Here is a 20463-nt window from a genome sequence, read left to right as displayed (position 1 = left end):
ATACACTTCATAAAATGTGGTTTGGAATTTTAATTTTATTCCTTGGTATCTGGTAACTTTCTTTCACCTTCTTATACTACTGCATTTGATTGATTTTTCTTTCTTGATTCATTCCCTACCATTCCCACTAGCCTACTCAATTGCTATGATCTTCCTTTCTTTTTACAAATAAATTTTAATTGTGAAACTCTATGTCTGCAATACTAAAATAACTACATTTTGCATCATTCTCAAAGTATGCAAACAACACACGAATTCCATAACACTGGTCCCAAATTACCATTTATATTTATCTCCTACTCATGAACTATCTCTCTGAAATTACAAAAATAAAAATACAAATGATACTTACCCCACTAGGCCTATATCAGCTATAAGTTTTAGATCAAGGTGAATGACCCGTTTCTGGCCTTTCAGTGGTAAGAAATTAGTGAGTAATTTACCGCCAAGACCTCCTTCAGCTACCAAAATTCTGTCTTTCTCTTTATTGAGCTCTCCTTAAAAAGACAGAGAAAGATACTTAGAACAAAGATAACTAAGTGGAGTTAATCACTAACGACATTTTTGGTTCAGAAACAGATGCCAAAAAAATTCCAATTTATAAATCTCAAGAACTGTATCTTTAAAATAATCTTAAATCTAGCAGTTAATTTTGAATGTTTTAAAAAAAGATTTATTTACTATTTGAGAGACAGCAAGTGCTTGAGTGAACACCTGCGCACTGGAGGGGGAGGGGGAGGGCCCGAGGGAGAGGGAGAATCTCAAGCAGACTCCCCGCTGAGTGAGGAGCCTCAGACAGAGCTTGATCCCAGGACCCTGAACTGAAGTCAAGAGTCAGATGCACAACCAACTAAGCCAGCCAGGTGCCCCTTAAACAACTTTTTTTCCCCTTGAACAACTCTTATATAAAGTTTTCAAAATCTCTTATAAATTAGCAGTTGAAATAGTTTTTAAAAAATTTAAAGAGGAGCTATTCCCCACAGTTCCCAAACAATTTTAGAAAATATGTACATTAGGTGTCTGCCTTCAGCTCAGGTCATGGTCCCAGGGTCCTGGGATCGAGCCCTCCATTGGGCTCCCTGCTCAGTGGGAAGCCTGCTTCTCCCTCTCCCACTCCTCCTGCTTGTGTTCCCTCTTTTGCTGTCTCTGTCAAATAAATAAATAAAATCTTAAAAAAAAAAAAAGAATCTACAATACACTTACCTATAATTTTACCATTTTCATCAGTTACTGAAATACCCACAGGTACAGGAATTTCACAGTCTTTTCCTTTAGACCCTTTCAGTGCACTAACTCTAAAAAAAAAAGCTAAATTAAAATAGGGAAAACCCACTATATTGAATGGATTATACTCAAGCAAATATAATGGTTTACAGAGACAAGCAACCAAACTGTCTTGTTAATGCAGATGTTAAATGGCCAAATATCAGAGGAAAATTATCGCTATTTGCATTCTAGACTACCATATAAAAACAATAAAAATAAAATAATAAAAACAAGTAATAATAATAATAGGTAATGATTTAAGTTACCAAGCTAAATGCCAAGTCATTTTAACTGATAATGAACTAAAATATTATATGCCTAAAATGGAGAGATCATTGCTATAACACAAAGAAGCTAGAAAAAAAATGGAAAATCCATTAAGTAACATTTTAACAAACTGACCTCAAATAAGAGTACTTTAATTATAAGAGACTCATCTAGCTACTCTCAACACTGCTCATGATAGAATTGGTACAAACTTTTAACTAGCAACTCTACTTCTGGAAATTTATCCTAAAAAAATAACTGAACAATCATGTAAAACACTATATACACAAGGATATATATTACATTGTGACTATAACAGTGAAAAAAGTCTATAGCTAAATAAATGAATGCCAAAAAAGTTATTTCCAATAGTATTTTAGTATGCAGCCATTCTGAACAATTCTCTGGCATGGAAAAAAAATGTTAAAAGGCTGGAAAATATTGTGCTCTCATTTTTGTACCCCCAAATTTTATATATACCCACATAATTACAAGCTAACTGCCACAAGTCATTTTGCATAAACATATAGAAAAGACTTAGGAAAGTCAAGAAAAGATTAATAGTGGTTATCTACAGGTGGAAGAATTACAGGTGACTGAATTTTTTTCAAATTTTTTTATTTTATCTGATATTTTTACAATGAGCTTGAATAACCTTTATGTAGAGATAAAATGAAGAAAAATATACAATCAAAAAGATTATACAATTACATAATGATAACCATATTAAGGCTATTATATAATCATCTACCACTTATTCAGCCAATAATATGTACCAGGCACTATTAAAAGCTTTACTTATATTACCCTAAGATTCAGGACAATCCTATGAAATAGGTACTGTTATCTTTTTTTAAGTTTTTATTTTTTTATTTTTTTTTTAAGATTTTATTTATTTGACAGAGACACAATGAGAGAGGGAACACAAGCAGGGGGACTGAGAGAGGAAGCAGCAGGCTTCCTGTAGAGCAGGGAGCCCAATGCGGGGCTCGATCCCGGGACCCTGGGACCATGACCTGAGCCAAAGGCAGACGCTTAACGCCTGAGCCACCCAGGCACCGCTATTTTTTTAAAGTTTTAAAATTCCAGTTAATTAACATACAGTATGTTAGTTTCAGGTGTTCAGATTCAACACCTACACATAACACATGGTGCTCATCACAAGTGCACTCCTTAATCCCCATCACCTATTTCTCCCACCCCCCCACCCAGCTCCCCTTTAAAGTTTTTTTTTTTTTTTTTAAGATTTTATTTAATTGACAGAGAGAGAGAGAGAGCATGAGAGGGAACACAAGCAGGGGGAGTGGAGAGGGAGAAGCAGGCTTCCAGTTGAGCAGGGAGCCTGATGCGGGGCTTGATCCCAGGACCCCGGGATCATGACCTGAGCCGAAGGCAGTTGTTTAACCAACTGAGCCACCCAGGCGCCCCCAGCTCCCCTTTAGTAACTGTCAGTTTGCTCTCTATGGTAAAGAGTCTATTTCTTGGTTTGCCTCTCTCTCTTTTTCCCCCTATGCTCATTCGTTTTCATAAATTCCACATGAGTAAAATCATATATTTGTCTTTCTCTGATGTATTTCACTTAGCATAATACTCTCTAGCTCCATCCACATCCTTGCAAATGGCAAGATCTTATTCTTTTTATGGCTGAATAATATTCCATTATATATGTATACCGTATCTTCTTTATCCATTCATCAGTTAATGGACATTTGGGCTCTTTCCATAATTTGGATATTGTTGATAATGCTGCTATAAACATCGGGGTGCATGTATCCCTTCAAATTAGTATTTTTGTATTTTGGGGGTAAATACCCAGTAGTGTGATCACTGGATCATAGGTTACTTCTATTTTTAATTTTTTGAGGAACCTCCATATTGTTTTCCAGAGTGGCTTGCATCAGTGTGCATTCCTACCAATAGTGTAAGAGGGCTCCCCTTTCTCCACATCCTTGCCAACACCAGTTGTTTCCTGTGTTGTTAATTTTAGCCATTCTGACGAGTATGAGGTGACATCTCATTGTGGCTGTTATTAGTATTTCCCTGAGATGAGTGATATTGAGCATCTTTTCCTATATCTGTTGGTCATCTGTATGTCTTCTTTGGAAAAGACACGTTTTCTGCCCATTTTTTAACTGGGTTGTTTTTTGGGTGTTTAGTTTTTATAAGTTCTTTATATTTTTTGGATACTAACCCTTTATCAGATATGTCATTTGCAAGTACCTTCTCACTCCATAAGTTTCCTTTTAGTTTTGTGGATTGTGTGCTTCACTGTGCTTTTTCTTTTTATGAAGTCCCAATAGTTTATTTTTGCTTTTGTTTCCCTTGCCTTAGGAGACAATCTAGTAAGAAGCTGCTATGGCCAATGTCAAAGAGGTAACTGCCTGTGTTCTTCTCTAGGATTTTAATGGTTTCCTGTCTCACATTTAGATCTTTAATCCATTTTGAATTTATTGTTGTGTATGGTGTAAGAAAGTGGTCCAGTTTCCATGTTGCTGTCCCGTTTTCCTTATATAATTTGTTGAAGAAACTGTCTTTTTTCACTGGATACTCTTTCCTGCTTTTTCCAAGATGAATTGATCTATAGTTGTAGGTTCATTTCTGGATTTTCTATTCTGTTCCACTGAGCTATGTGTCTGTTTTTGTGCCAGCACCACACTGATCTCTTGATCACTAAAGCTTTGTAATATAACTTGAAGTCCAGAATTGTGATGCCTCCAGCTTTGCTTTTCTTTTTTCAAGATTGCTTTGGCTATTTGGGGTCTTTGTGGTTCCAAACAAATTTTAGGATTATTTGTTCTAGCTCTATGAAAAATACTGTATGTTGATAGGGATTGCATTAAATATGTAGATTGCTTTGCGTAATATAGACTTTTTAACATTATTTGTTCTTCCAGTCCATAGTATGGAATGTTTTTCCATTTCTCTGTGTCATCTTCATTTCTTTCATCAGTATTTTATAGTTTTCAGAATACAGATCTTTTACCTCTTTGGTTAGGTTGATTCGTAAGTATCTTATGGTTTTTGGTGCAACTGTAAATGGGGCTGAGTCCTTGATTTCTCTTTCTGCTGTTTCATTACTGGTATACAGAAATGCAGATTTCTGTACATTGATTTTTGTATCATGCGACTTTACTGAATTCCTGTATCAGTTCTGGCAGTTTTTTGGTAGAGTCTTAGCAATCATAGAGAAAATCTTATAGGTTTTCTACACAGAGTATCAGGTCATCGGCAAATAGTAAAGTTTGACTTCTTCCTTGCCGATCTGAATGCCTTTTATTTTTTTGTTGTCTGACTGCTGTGGCTAGGACTTCCAGTACTATATTCACTAACAGTGGTGAGAGTGGACATCCCTGTTTTGTTCCTGATTATAGAGGAAAAGTTCTCAGATTTTCCCCATTAAGGACAGTAGTGGCTGTGGATTTTTTGTATCTGGCCTTTATGATGTTGAGGTATGTTTCCTCTATCTCTACTTTGTTGAGGGTTTTTATCATAAATGGATGTTGTACTTTGTCAAATTGCTTTTTCTGCATCTTTTGAAAGGATCATATGGTTCTTATCCTTTCATTTATTAATGTGGTATATATCATGTTGATTTGCAAATATTGAGCCACCCTTGCAGCCCAGGAATAAATCCCACTTGGTCGTGCTGCATGATTCTTTTAATGTCCTGTTGGATTTGATTTGCTAGTATTTTATTGAGAATTTGCATCCATGTTCATGAGGGATTTTAGCTTATAGTTCTTTTTTAGTGCAGTCTTTGGTTTTGGTATCAGGATAATGTTGGCCTTACAGAATGAATTTGAAGGTTTTCCTTCCATTTCTATTTTTTGGAAAAGTTTGAGAAGAATAGGTATTAACTCTTCTTTAAATGTTTGGTAGAATTCACCTGGGAAGCCATCTGTCCCTGGACTTTAGTTTGTTGGAAGTTTTTTCATTACTGATTCAATTTCTCTGCTGGTTATCAATCTGTCCAAGTTTTCTGTTTCTTCCTGTTTCAGTTTTGATAGTTTATATGTTTCTACGAATTTATCCATTTCTTCCAGGTTGTCCAATTTGTTGGCATACAGTTTTTCATAATATTCTTTTAGAATTATTTGTATTTCTGTGGTGTTGGTTGTTATTTCTCCTCTCCCATTTGTGATTTTATTTATTTGGGTCCTTTCTCTTTTCTTTTTCATAAGTCTGGCTAGGGGTTTATCAATTTTATTCATTTTTTCAAAGAGAAATAGGTACTATTATTATCCCTATTTTATAGCTGAAGAAACAGACACTTTTATACAGATCTTGAACACTTTATAAAGGTATTTACATGTTGAAGGCATGGCTTCTTCAGAGCAGTAGTTTTCAATTTTCAACTCCAACTCAATAAGAAATGATACAGTCATTCATATATATGTATGTATACATACATGTATACACACAAATTCATATATATATGACTTTAAAGTTTTGTGAAACCATACTTACTATGTGATACGTGCTAATGTTTCCTATTCTACTTTTTATATGAAATCTAATAAATTGATTTTACAACCCTAAGGCAATGTTTTTCAAAATGCAATCATCACCAGCATTTAAAACAAGATAGGTGATTGCTGTACAGCAATATGAATGTAGTACAATGCCACAGAACTGTACACATTAAAATGGTAAATTTCATGTTATGTATATTTTCCCAAAATAAAGGAAAACAACAATGTACGATATGCCACAGAACAGAAAACAGAGATAATACACGTTTGGGTAAAAGTATAAAATGTTTCTCAGTATGGGTGGCACTAAAAATGGTTTGAAAGTACCATATTAAAGAATTGAAAGACACAGTCTAAAAATACTACTTGAGAGTACTTAAAAGGAAGTCTAATAGTTGAGCTCTTTTTCCCATGATTAACTTCTTCATATCCCCAAAACTAAAGCACATGAACAAATCTTTCAAGGAAAAGAAGAAAAGGGAGTTGAGATTTATACTCAATAGGGAACAAATCTGTTTAGATGGAAGGAAGTGAGCTTTGTTTGAAAAACAGAAAATGAGGAGAGGTGTGAGTAGGTGTGAGGAGTGAGACTGTACTGAGAAAGCTCGGTTGTTTGGGTAAGGACGCAGACTGGTTGGAAAGCACATTCTTGAGGTAAAATGCAGGATAAATGAGGCAATGTGTAGATACCAGTATACAAAAAAACTCCCTTGTATTAAATATTAAACTCCAAATACATATTTCAAAAAGTTAAAATACCAATTTTCAAATCAATCATTTATGATTTTAACTAACTTATACAATGCTTTTGCACTGCAGTTTACAAAGCAATACCTTGAAGTCACAGCATGAAATCGCACCATACCCCACTGTATGATTTCATCTGAGTCTACTACATGCAAGATACTGTTTTGGTATCTGGTTTATACTTGATCCTCAGAAAGTGTGTGCTGAATTGAACAAAATAGACACTATCTCTGTTACCACTGCAAAATGAAAATCAATGACAGCTCAATTTCATCAATCTAAGAATCGCATCCTTTGGTCCTATAGCCAGAAACAAAATGTCATATAAGGTAACTTGCAAAACCCTTGTAGATTTCTGAATATTGATAAAAAACATTGAACAATTGATTATAAAAATAACATTGAACATTGCATGCCATAGTGGGCCATAAAAATGCATCTCAGATGTGACTGCAGGGAACATCAAAGACCTATGGCCCCAGCTGGTATGTTCTGAAATCTTAAAGAGATGATGCTTCCCACAGTCTACTTCCAGCCAATGACCTGGTACGGCAGGGTTACTAAGGCAGCCCCTTTGTAGGAGACAAGAATTCCTCTGATGGGCAACTTCTGCTTAAGGAGTCACCATCAGCTTTGCCTAAACTTTCTCAGAACTGCACAATGGACTAAAACTTTGCCCTTCCCTCTCTCCTTCGTAAGGCTTAGACTTGCACAGTGGTCTGACAACTTTCCCAACTTCCTTCAGGTCCCTCCCCAATTTGCCTTTATAGATGTTTTCCCCATAAATCTCGTTCATCAAATCCTACTTTGGTACCTGCTTCTTGTAAGACCCAAATAAAGACATATGATGGCATAATTCATAAAACTATAAAATAGTTCATTCAAATTCTGGCATTCAGTAAGTTTATTCAACTTCTTGGCTTAATCTACCGGAACTCCACAAGATAAATAAGACTGTTACCTCCTCCTCCTTTAAATTCTTCCCTAGCTTCCATGACATTAAGTCTCTCCTGACTATCTATTTTAGATCACACCTTCTGTTTCTTTTCCTTAAATGTTGGTGAATAACAGAATTTGATCCTCAATCCTTTTCTCTTCTGTAATGCACTTACTCAAGTCCATGCCTATGATCAACAAATTTATCTCTAGACCTGACCATATTCCTGAATCACAGACCTGTATTTCAAGTGCTTGCTGACATCTCTGAGGGCCCTTCACAACTCCCTTTTTCTATATCTCAGATGCCACTTTCTACTGCAGTCCTTCTCAAAGAATGATACTATCATCTACCCACTCCTCAAGTCAAAACCAGGAAGCATCCTTGACTTATTCTCTTTCAATACTCCATCAATCACAAAGTCTTATTTATTTTACTTCTTTAATATAGTTCCAATCCATCCATTTCTGTCAATCTAATTCATCATGAACTAATGTTAACTGAGTATCTACTATGTACCAATCACTGTACTAGATATCTGGGAAGAAATGATGATCTAAACTGTTATGTCCCCTGTCTTCATGGACCTCAGTGGTAGTCTGGCAAGCAGACATTGATCAAATACATGAGAAAATGGAAAATTATAACTGTGACAAGTCTTATGAATTAGAACCTAGACATGTGAGTTCATATTGGAATCCTGACCTAATCAAGGAGATCAGGAAAGACTTGAGCTTAAATCTAAGGGATTCATAGGAGGCAGCTGGATGAAGGGGAGGAAAAAGCATTACGGAAAAGATAACACAAACAAAAGCCCAGTGATAGAAGACAAATACCGGTAAAAGATACTAAAAGAAAGCCAACATGGTTGGAATGTAGAACACACAGAACATGGAGGGAGATGAAACCAGAATGATGGGTATAGGCCAGACACTGTGAACTTCATTTCTGAAATATTGCAGTATTCTCCAAACTGATCTCCTGTCTCTAGTCTCAATCAACACCTCTAATGCATTCTTTAACCAATTAACCCTAGAGTGATTTTTCTAAGACATTAATTTATTAATGTCACTTGCCTATTTAAAATCCTTCAATGACTCCCCATCACTCTAAGATAATCTTCAAACTCTGTAACACAGCATATCAGGCTCTTCATGATCTGGACTATAATGTCTTTATTTTAAAATGAGCCACCCCATTTGTACCACAGTTATGCTAGAAATAAGTATTATTTCAGCAAACAGTTTGTTCCCTCCTAATGTACTGCCTTTATAAATGTTGTACACTTGCCAACACACCTTTTCCTGCCTTGATTATCTGGCAAAGTTCTATTCCCCTTTCAAGACTTGGTTCAAGCACCACTTCCAAAATAGATAACTGAGTAAGATTTTTCTTCAATATCTTTGTAACGAAAGAAAAAGTTCCTTTCCTATTCTGAGGGCGGCATATATGTTCCATAAAAAATAAAATTTACAAAAAATAAATGGAAGGTTTTGATGTCACAGAGAGAAGACCAAAACAAGCCAAAAGAAAATATACAAGGGACTTATGAGTGAAACAGGCTCTAAATCTTAAGATTCTGGTAGAACTACTGGTGATGGTAGGGTGGGTAGAACAGCTGAGATTTGAAAAAGGTTTCCTAAAGATTGCTAAAAATTTAATTTTAGAAGGAAACAGTGGAGATTCAGACCATTTTTCTGAAGTGCAAAAGAATATAAACAGACACTGAGAGAAGAAAAGGATAATAATGTTTAAAAACTCCAAAACATTCCTTAGTATCTACCTTTTATCTTAACTAGAGTTGAGACAATTATTGTAGACTTTTGCTCATTTACAAATATAGACTATAATTTCCTTCAAATTACCAGTTCAATTTTGATCTTCTAACTTTTTTTTTCCTCTGGGAGGGATTAATTTTCTAAAATCAAAGTCATTCAGTAAATACTTACCGACTATTTGTTCCTTCTCCAGCCACAAACCGTTTCTGAGGATATTTGTCTTTAAGTTGTTTCAAAGTCATTTTGTTATGGGCTACAACCCAGACGTCACCACCTTTTCCACCTTCTCCACCTAAGCGAGGGTAACCCATTCCACCACTTCCTCCTCTGGTGAAGAGTCTTAGGTTATCAATGAAGTTTCCATACTTAAAAAAGAGAAAGAGACCATTTGTATACCAAACATGCTTACCAAGTTAGAACTCCTAATCCTGTTACCACTAAAGCTCCTAAAAAAGTCAATATAGTCTTTCTGAATGTCAAATCCATAGTCTTCTCTTAGTTCACCTCTGGTCTGACCCCCCTTTCCCATTTGATTAACTCTCTTAAGATCTTTTTTTGGGGGGGCGCCTGGGTGGCTCACTCATTAAGCGTCTGCCTTCGGCTCAGGTCATGATCCCAGGGTCCTGGGATTGAGCCCCACATCGGGCTCCCTGCTCAGCGGGAAGCCTGCTTCTCCCTCTCCCATGCCCCCTGCTTGTGTTCCCTCTCTCACTGTGTCTCTCTCTGTCAAATAAATAAAATCTTAAAAAAAAAAAGATCCTTTTCAACTGTCAATTGTTCTCCCACTTTCTGTCTCAAGGTTTCTGACACCATCCCACTTTTTTTTTTTTTTTAAGATTTTATTTACTTACTTATTTAGAGAGTGCGTGTGCGTGCAAGCTCGGGGGAGAGGCAGAGGGAGAGGGAGAAAGAATCTCAAGCAGACTCCATGCTCAGCGGGGAGCCCAATGCAGGGCTTGATCTCATGACCCTGAGATCGTGAGCTGAGGTGAAATCAAGAGTTGGACACTTAACCGACTGAGCCACCCAGATGCCCCCGTCCTACTTTTCAATCTAGACTTTCTCTTCCGGGTGATATCAGACTATACCAGTTAACTATCACCTAGGTAAGATATTCTCTATGTCTAGTCTGTTGGACATCTCCATCAGGAGGTAAGCTTAATAGTCTAAAGCAACCAAGAGCAAGATCTGCATTTAATTTATATTTGAAACCTCTCAAATATGCAACTTTTTCTTAGATATTCGTTGCAAGGATAATAGTCACCTTAGATATATGATAACATGGCAAAACCAAACTTTACCTCAGGTAAATTCTGTTCCCCCAATATTCTCTCAAATAATGAAACCACAGTTTATCTAGTCATTGAGTCTACATTGGGGAATCTCTGACTACACCTGCTTCTTTTCTCAAAGCTCTATTACCTATTTCTCCTTTCTCGTACAAGTGCCTTAGTATTTTGACCATTACATTGGCTCCTAAAATGCTCTTGCAATGTCTAATTATTCCTTTGACTCAGCCTTTGCTCTGCTGCCTGAGCTATTTTTCTGAAAACAAATCTGATCTCTAATTATATTTCTCCCTACTCAAAAACCATTCATGTTTTTTTGTTATGGCTATTTGTAAAATAAAGTCTAAAATTCTCAGTAGTAAAAGTTCTTAACTGGGGCGCCTGGGTGGCTCAGTTGTTAAGCGTTTGCCTTCGGCTCTGGTCAAGATCTCAAGGTCCTGGGATCGAGCCCCGCATCAGGCTCCCTGCTCGGCAGGAAGCCTGCTTCTCCCTCTCCCACTCCCCCTGCTTGTGTTCCTTCTCTCGCTGTCTCTCTCTCTGTCAAATAAATAAAATTTTTAAAGAAATCTTAAAAGTTCTTAACTTACTCTTCCAGTTTTATTTTCATTTGTCCAGCCTCTATCTCTCCTTCCTCTCTTTGCTCTGTACTACATAATCTACTATCACATTTCCATGCCACTCTGCTCATGCTTTTCCTCCACTGTCGTTTGTTCTTTTCTATCATAAACCCACCCAAATCTCACATTTTCTGATGTCTTTCTTTATTCCTCTAGTCAACACTTAGCACTGACTTTGCTGGACTCTCTCAGCCATTAGATCATATCTTTATTATGACGCCTTTTGAAATCTTACACTGCATTTAGTATTTACTTGTTTTCCTCACTAAACTTCTGCATGTAAAGATCCTATGTACTAACCTCTCAAACTATCAAAATTCCTTACAGAGTAATTTCTTAAATTCCTGGTCTTTAGTCACTTAGCATAGGTTAAGTATCAAAACCATCTGGGAGCTTTTTCCAAAATATGTATAGTCCACTGACCATTCCACTATACTCTGGGGAAGGGAATAAGGATAGGTCTAACCAGCAGATTTAGCAAAAGCTCCCTTGGTGATCCTGATGCAGTCTAGAGCTCAGATTGCAATGGACGGGAGCACAACAAAGAACTCAAAGTTCAGGTTTTGAGTATGCAGATGCACTCATGAAATAGAATGTTGTAAGGGAACAGGGTAGAAGGAATATATAAAAGATGAACCTGAGGGCTAGCCAGAGTATTTTTCTTGGAGGTGAAGAACTTATACTTTGATTCTGCCAGGCTAGATCAGAAATGCGTCACATATAAGTGAATAGATTCTCCTTGTAAACAACATTTAGTGGAGGTGACTGTTCATGGCAGTAAGGCTACACAAGCAGCCTTTCAGAACTGAACCACAAAAAAAAAAAAAAAAGAAGAAGCAATTTCTTTCTAGCTGAAGAATTAGTTACCTCATATACACAAATGCTACGTTTCACAAGTCTCTTTTCTATTGACTACCTATTTTCTGGAAAATAGAGGACTGAAGTATGATTTAATTTGGGATGCCTGGCTGGCTGAGTCAGTAGTGCCTGCAACTCCTGATCTCAGGGTCCTGAGTTCAAGCCTCACATTGGGTGTAGAACTTACTGAAAAAACGAAAAATTTCCAAACTCAAAAAAAAGTATAATTTAATTCAGAAATATTACTAACCATGCCTCTCCAGTAAAAGAAAGTTCCTGTTTTTAAAGTTCCGTTCAATGCGTGACACATTTCTTACTACTCTAGATTCATCATATTCAGAGGTTTAGAAACCAAACTTATTTTATGAGTCTCTGACTCTTGTCATTTTTAATGATGCCAGCAAGTTTCAAAACATTACTAGTAAGACTCTTCATAATGCCAGCAAGTTTCAAAACATACTAGTAAGACTAAGAGTTTTTCTTTAATTCTGAAGCAACTGTAAATTTTTACAGAAACGATGTCTAAAATGAGCACTGCATAAAAACTGACCTAAATTTCTTGCAAGAAGACAAGCCAATTACATTATTTTCGTTTCCTGATGAAAAGTAGTTTTTAGAAAGCTCTTAAAAAGAGTGCACTCGAGGAAAACATATATAGGAACAGGCTATGGATATTATTACCTAAAAGAAGAAAAATAGACTACTTGAGCCAAAAGAAAACGTCAACCTACACGCTATGTATACCATATTGCAAGTCTAAAAGGTAAGCAGGTTTTCCCAGCTCCCCATCCCACATGCACACAATTCCCCTGAAGAACCGAAAACCCTATGCCCCCAAACAACCGTCCTAAACCGTGCCAGGTAGATATACTCTTCCCACCCCTCACGGGCCAAGCCTGACTTCTGGAAGGGCTGAGACAACTACAGGAGAACCAAGCAGGAAAGAGGCCCTCAGAAAGAAAGGAGGGAAGCAGGGAGGAAAGGAGAACCAGAGTTCTCAGGTGGGGCTACAGGCACCAGGCTCTGGGGAACAGGATGAGAAACACCAGTCACGTACCCTTCTGAACCACACGCAACTGCAGTGTACCATCACTGCGACGGGCCAGGACTCACTCCCGTGGAAGCTGTGCGCATCGAGGTAACGCGCGGAATTTTTACATCATCACCGGCGGCCCACACTTTTTTTTCCCATTGCACGCAGCTGCAGGGAGGGCGCATGCGCTCTATAGCGAACTCCCGCGGACACGCGCAGGCGCAGGCGATGAGCGGTGTGCCTTACTGGTAGGTGGGAGAAATTAACCTCTGTGTAGGCATAAAGCAGCGAAAAACACCGAGAAAATGTTGAGGCGCACCGAGGCACGGGACAATCAGGTGCAGAGTGGATACCTGAGGAATTAACATTTTGTATGGGATGGCACTGGACACTGAACTGCCTTGCACGAATTTTTACGCTAATCGAGGAGACCAAAGGTAATACGGTCTTCACTCCGGGCAGCGGAGTGGAAAAAACCAAACCAAACCAAACAAAAAAACCGCCAACAGACAATAAAGCCAAACGCGTAAAAGTCACAAATTCAATTGCGAAAAAAGAGCCCGAAAAGCTGTTCGTTCATTGATGAATAATCTTTAGTAAATGCTCGGAGACAAGGCATCTAGAATTTGGGACACAAATGTCAGGACCTAGGGCTGTAACAATTTCATTTGTGTTTAGTGGGGAAGGAAATTTGTCTTAAACAGTTAGTGAGACCTTAGCTTCTTGGAGGTGGATAGACAAGGGTCTTTCTCCACCTCACATTTAAAGCGCGCCTTTGTGAGAATTAAAACATACTTTTCCTCAGCCTGAGCAGAACCTGCAGCAGAGTGGCCACCCTGAAGTCATCTCCACCCACCTCCTTTCCCCCAAGGCCTCGTACAATTAAAAAGAAAAAAAAATCCACAGCCAAGTTAGGCGGCCCCGCACCACACTGCCAGTCTTACTGGAATCTTTCTTAACCACTCCAGACTTCATTTCTAGAATTCTTTTCATATTTTTACCCCGCTTTTATGAAAGTGATTATTTGGAAATACAAAATGTAAAAAATATCCCTTTCTGTCTTGATTCCTTTGTTGCTACTGAACCTCACTCTTCCCTACCAGTCAATAAAGTTGTGGTTCTCCTTTAACCTGTGATTAGTCAGGACGTTAGGCTGTTAGTATGTAGATGCTTAGTTTAATCTTGCTAGTATTTGCTGCCATTTAGATTACTATCTTTACTAGGTCTTTCTCTTCTGTCAGAATAGTGTTAAGCCCAATCTACTTATTTATTTTCTAAGTTTTTTTTCTTATTAGTGAACACAGGCCAAAATTATTTTCTTTCCCATAATACATACAAGGGAAAATGATAACAGCAAATGAAAAATAAATGAGAAAATGATACTAAAACATCCTAAAATACAGAGGAACATTATGTACTATAAACAAAGGATAAAGTATATTTTCCTTGAACAAAACATAGTCGGAGCCTGAGATATTTATTATAGCTCTGGTTATCACATAGTAAAAGAAACATGAAACTGGAAACTGTCACCTTTAACATGTGCAACTAAAATGAACATGAAGTGAAATGACCCAAGGTATTATCCAGACCTGATGCAGATATCATAATTGGATAAAAATATCACTATTTCTGCCACTGAGAAAACACGACTCTCTTCCCCATGGTTGCTCTGGAGATAAAAGTATAGGCAAACAATTAAACTCCTTGGCACTAGAGAATTTTGCAAAATGAGCATGGTAGTCCCAAATGAGCCATTGGCATACCTCACAATTTGATTTCAAAAAATGTTTAATATAAACTAGAGTTATTCTAATACAAAAATTTTATTCTAATACAAAAATTTTAATAAGCATTTTATTTTGGAAGAAATTTAAATTTACAGAGAATTTACAAAGATAGCCCAAAGAGTTCCCAGCTTGTCCTAATGTTAACATACAACTATTTGTCAAAACTAGGGAATTTACTTTGGTACAATACTATAAACTACAGAGTTTATTTGATCTCAGCACTTTCTCAACTACAACCTTTTTCTGTTCCAGAATATAATCTTGGATACCACGTTACATTTAATCTGATAAATATTTTAGTGTAGTTATTATTTTAAGTATAATATGAACAAATATATAATTAACAAATCTAACATTTTATGATTTTGTACTATATAATTTTGTCAGCAGACTAAAATGAAAATTGTTTAAATTGATTATCTGCTTTGTAGATTATCTAAATTGATCTTTTGTCTTCTGAACTTCTATTAGATTCCTACCTTTTGTTTATCATGCTTTTGGTTCTGCTGTTCAGAAGTCAAAGTAACTAAGTTACAGGGTCTGTAATGTGAAACTGTCATCAGTTTTACACCACTCCCTTGGATATTCACTAACTTCCTTGAAATGCCCACCCCTTCTCCTCTACACCAAAAACTAATTTCCCAAATAAATAAATAAGCCTGTTTCTTTTTATGAGGTAATAACTGTACTGAAATGTGCAGGAAATTTCATCTACAACACATAAGTGCAAGTATAGTGCTATACTATAGTACTATAAAAAACATTTTTATTGTTTAAATTATTCATCTCATTTCTCTCTATTAATATAGTTACTCAGGAGATAGTTTATCCCAAAATTTGCTATGAGATTAACTTTCTGATACTTTTCAGCATCTACAGTTCTTTTTATTTTTGTATCTATGGTTTTTTTATGAATATTATAGGTTAGCAAGAAGTAATCATTAGATTGGATTTACTAGTATTTACTAACAAAATGTTTTCTCTCTGCATTTCCTCTTCTAGAACCACCCCAACAACAAAATGTTGAAATGATAGTTTGTTTTTAGTGTTCTTAAGCTTCCTTTTCTGCATCTGCACACTGTAATTACTTTTGCTATAGGTACTAAGTACCCTTCTGCTTTCCTCTCACAGTGCCCATCAAAACTTGATCTCAGGCATGAATACGATACCTGTATTTTACAAGCTGACATGATTTTAACTTGGTGCATTAATTCCTTGGGGCATTTACTTTTAGTTTTTATCTCTATTTGTGAAATGAACAAAAGGCCCTAACTTCTAAAAGAATTTCAAGCTTTAGTGTGGGAGATCCTCCAGTGGGGGAATATGTGGAAAAAGGAAGGTTTCTTGGTGTCCTCAGTGTAACAGAAGGTGGGAGCTTACACTGCTTCTCTAAGATTCATTCTAATCTTAATTATTTTGTTGATTCTATAATGCATTGTTATCAGGCTTCACTAGTTTTCATATACAGAGAAAATAATGTAACCCAAAGGTCTTCTTCACTGTAACCATTTATCCATTGATCTCCAGATGTGTTTTTTTCCCTCTTAAACTTATGCATTTGATCATATCAGTGTATTCAAGATCCCCTTATGCTCTCAGATGTATCTCAGATACAGCATGACTGCTGTATTTCCAGCCATCATATCCATGTTCCAGGTGGGAACATAAAGTTGCTTTCTTGAAAGTTTCATTCTTACGTCTCATTGCCACCTCAATCTTGAAATGATTTTTTAAAAAAATAAACTGGCTACATTGTCATCTCCAACTATTTAGATGTCTACATCTTATACTTTTTAATATTTCCTAACAGGGTCCATCTGGCTTAGGCCTCAGACTCAATATATACTCCCTGAATATTTGTAATTAATTTATTCTTAAGAAAGACAGTGGCTAGATTTCTAACTCCTATGATATATGAATCACCTGAAGTGGGGCACGGAGTTATTCTCACTTGTTAGCCTTATAATCTCCAAAATTAACATAAATTCTTTTAGTTTCTTGCAGTTAAAAATATTGTTACTCTGAAAATGATTATTAATTGGGGTCTTACACTCAGTGATTAAATCAAGTTCTCCTAGGTAATAAAGGTAAATAGATTGAACAAATTAGAGCCATATACCTGCTAAACTTTATCTCTCTAGATTAAAATGTCGCATTATCAAAGTGAGGGCCTCAGGCCATATAATTGTTACCCTGAAACAAAACCTATGTGAAGAAAAACAGTAGATTTATTGCCTTTCTTCCTAGGGATTTATGGTTTGTTCATTCCTTCATTCATTTAACAATTACTGAGTTCCTAATTTATCCTACATACTCAGATATGGGCTAAGACACTGCCATAGTTACTGGAATAACTAAGCAAGAATAATTAAGCAGAGTAGTTGTGTTAATGAAAGCAAGGAATAAATTCTATTATTTCTGATACCTGAACTCATAGTGAGTGGAGAAACTTATTCCTAATGAGCATGGTTTTGCTTTGCTTTTCATGCACCCTGTTTTTAATTTGAGGAATGTCATCAAAAAGGTTATTTTCTGAGAAATATTTATAGAAATCCTAAGAATTGGTTGAATCATGTTTTTAAGACCCCCATTGTCAACTACTTGTACTAGAGGGACAAAAGTATTTTAAGGGGCTTCTACTATACTATGAGTCATTGCTCTCTTTTTAATATTTTCCTTTAATCATCTACAGCTATAAGAATGGCGGTGGAATTATCAGAAGGACCTTTGATAATGCTGCTTCCTGCCTGTCCAAAACAAGAGTGAGCACTCTTACAGCAGGAAATTCAGTAATGTATTCGGGATTCTCATTTACCTAACCCATTTTCTTGGTTGCTTGTTACTGATACTCCATAAAGCAGACTCCACCCACAATAAAATAGAATTCTTAGATAATTTGAATAATAATTCCAGATAAGGAAATGAATGTTTATATTAACATATTCATGTATTATTTTAAGTCTTTATTACTACTTCATCATAAATTAATCATCTAAAATATTCTCTCCTAGAAGTGGTATTGTAAGAACATGTAAGTCATTGTCCTATTGTTACCGAAACCCCAAGTTTGGCTGCCTGTCACTCAAAAGGCCACTACTCAAGAGATGAGTTTTGATTGGAAAGGAATATGAACTTTATTCAGGAAGCCAGCTGCCTGGGGAGAAGGGGGACTCTTGTCCAAAGGCCAACTCCGAGGTTTCTGCCTGGCCCAGATATTTATTTTTTTATTTTTTTTAAGATTTTATTTATTATTTGAGAGAGAATGAGAGAGCGAGAGAGCCCGAGAGGGGGGAGGATCAGAGGGAGAAGCAGACTCCCCGCCGAGCAGGGAGCCTGATGCAGGACTCGATCCTGGGACTCCAGGATCATAACCTGAGCTGAAGCCAGTCGCTTATTAACCAACTGAGCCACCCAGGCACCTGGCCCAGAGATTTTTAAGTGGTTTTAATTGGTTAAAGGAGTACAGTGGTCTGTGACACTTCTTGATCACATGGAGACTCGATGATGCCAGCTACAGAGTTACCTTGGTAATCAGAAATTGTGCAAGAAGGTCTGGTTCCTTGGTACCAGGGGGTGGTTGTGCAGGAGTACTCTGTTCTTTCTGCAAAGGAGGGTAAGCGCTATAGATGTGCAGAGGTCAGTAAAGTCATTTGTGTGACCTTAAAAAGAAAAAAAATTTTGCTAGAAGATTGCTGGGCTAATCAGAAAGCCAAGGTGGCTTCAAGCCGACTTGCTGGCCTCTGTGGCTTGGGAGTTTTGGTCCCTTATTCCCCAAGGTCAGTGATCTACAAATCTCAAAGAAGGCAAATTAGTTCTGTTACAGATCAAGGACCTTAAGTGAGCAGGCAAGGAGCATGTTAACTTGAAGCAAGTTAGCCCTTAAGACCAGCTGGAGCGCTGTCACACTACGCATGTGTGTGTTAGACTATCACTCCATACACAGTAAGCTACAGCTTTAGAGTGGAAAAGCATTTGTGTACATTGCACCCATTATGTAGTCTGCATAGGACACATGGCAGAGATTATACTCTGAGAAGGTGAAGAACACACAACTTACTAGAGGATATGGTTGTGTGAACAGAAGTGAAATTAAGAACTTATTTTGTTCAAGAGTTGTAGAGAACATAAAAAATATATAGTTTTTTTTAATCTTTCCTAAGGACCCAATACACTTCAAAGAGATAATTTTAAAAAATTGGATTTGTAATAATTCTGGTTGGATTTTAAATTTATTTATTCATTCCATCTAACTCTCCCAACAGCACTAAATTTCTCACTTATTTATTTTTTTAAAGATTTTATTTATTTATTTGACAGAGAGAGACAGAGCAAGAACAGGAACACAAGCAGGGGGAGTGGGAGAAGGAGAAACAGGCTCCCTGCAGAGCAGGGAGCCCGATGTGGGGCTCAATCCCAGGACCTGAGCTCAATCATGACCTGAGCTGAAGGCAGACGCTTAACGACTGAGCCACCCAGGTGCCCCTAAATTTCTCGTTTAGTTATGTAGAGCTCCCAGAAATTTTGGTATTCATTTTTTTTTTAAGATTTTATTTATTTATTTGACAGAGAGAGACACAGCGAGAGAGGGACCACAAGCAGGCGGAGGGGCAGAGGGAAAGGGAGAAACAGACTCTTTGCTGAGCAGGGAGCCTGATGTGGGGCTCGATTCCAGGACCCTGAGATCATGACCTGAGCCGAAGGCAGACGCTTAAGGACTGAGCCACCCAGGCGCCCCTTGGTATTCATTTCTGGTATCAGTTTCCCTATCTCTCTTTGACTCTTCAACCTACTAGAGCTTTATTACTGTTGTTAGTATTTCATTAAAATTATACTCATTAGGTCCTTTTCTCAGTACGTATTTTATTTGATCTGGAAATGTCTATTGGTGAGGCAATTACAGTTATGGGATATTCTCCCATTTTTTGTTGACAAAACTGAATGCTAACAGACAGGAGAGGGAAAAAAATGTAGCTACCAAAAGGTAATCTGGAACTGATTTTATGTAATTCTTTTATATAATTATTAGTAAGAAAAAGTAGGCTTAAACCCCAGTGTGTAGCAAAACTAAGTGGAAAAAAAACCCACAAAGTTTGGCAATTATACATTGGCTCCCCTGAATGCTAAGAAAGTTTCTGATGAGTCAAAAAGAGGTGGCAGTAATTGAACAATGGAAAGGATGAGTCTCTATCTAGGGCAAGTAAACAATAAGTTGTTTACACAGGAGCCTTATAGGGTGGAATTGGTGTAAGGCTTATGTGTGAGTGATTTTTTTTAAATTACTTTTACATTGAACAAGCCCTAAGCATAAGACCTAATAAAACACATTTTTTTTTTTTTTTTTTGCTTCCCATTATCTCTTTAAATCTTTCCAATGGTGGGAGTTTTCCCCCACTATTGAATTAGAGTTCC

At 36.9% G+C, this 20463-nt stretch overlaps 1 protein-coding gene across 2 annotated transcripts in view; it reads right to left on the bottom strand.

The window, feature by feature from the left end:
• GTPBP10 (GTP binding protein 10) overlaps positions 1 to 13418 on the bottom strand; it is a 28900-nt gene extending 15482 nt beyond the window's left edge. Inside the window, exons 1-4 of one of the 2 annotated variants that reach the window (XM_027574745.2) lie at positions 13289 to 13418; positions 9639 to 9832; positions 1204 to 1295; positions 353 to 497 (exon numbers count right to left, since the gene is read on the bottom strand). In XM_027574745.2, coding sequence (XP_027430546.1) covers positions 353 to 497; positions 1204 to 1295; positions 9639 to 9832; positions 13289 to 13321 — 464 coding nt within the window. In that variant the 5' untranslated portion in view covers positions 13322 to 13418. The remainder of the gene's footprint in view (positions 1 to 352; positions 498 to 1203; positions 1296 to 9638; positions 9833 to 13288) is intronic. The other variant, XM_027574746.2, reaches the window with a different exon arrangement.
• Positions 13419 to 20463: the final 7045 nt, after the last annotated feature.

The sequence above is a fragment of the Zalophus californianus genome, chromosome 12 (genome assembly GCF_009762305.2).
Source record: "Zalophus californianus isolate mZalCal1 chromosome 12, mZalCal1.pri.v2, whole genome shotgun sequence".
In the NCBI taxonomy this organism is placed as follows: Eukaryota; Metazoa; Chordata; class Mammalia; order Carnivora; family Otariidae; genus Zalophus; species Zalophus californianus.
This window is presented reverse-complemented; position numbering and strand designations above follow the sequence as displayed.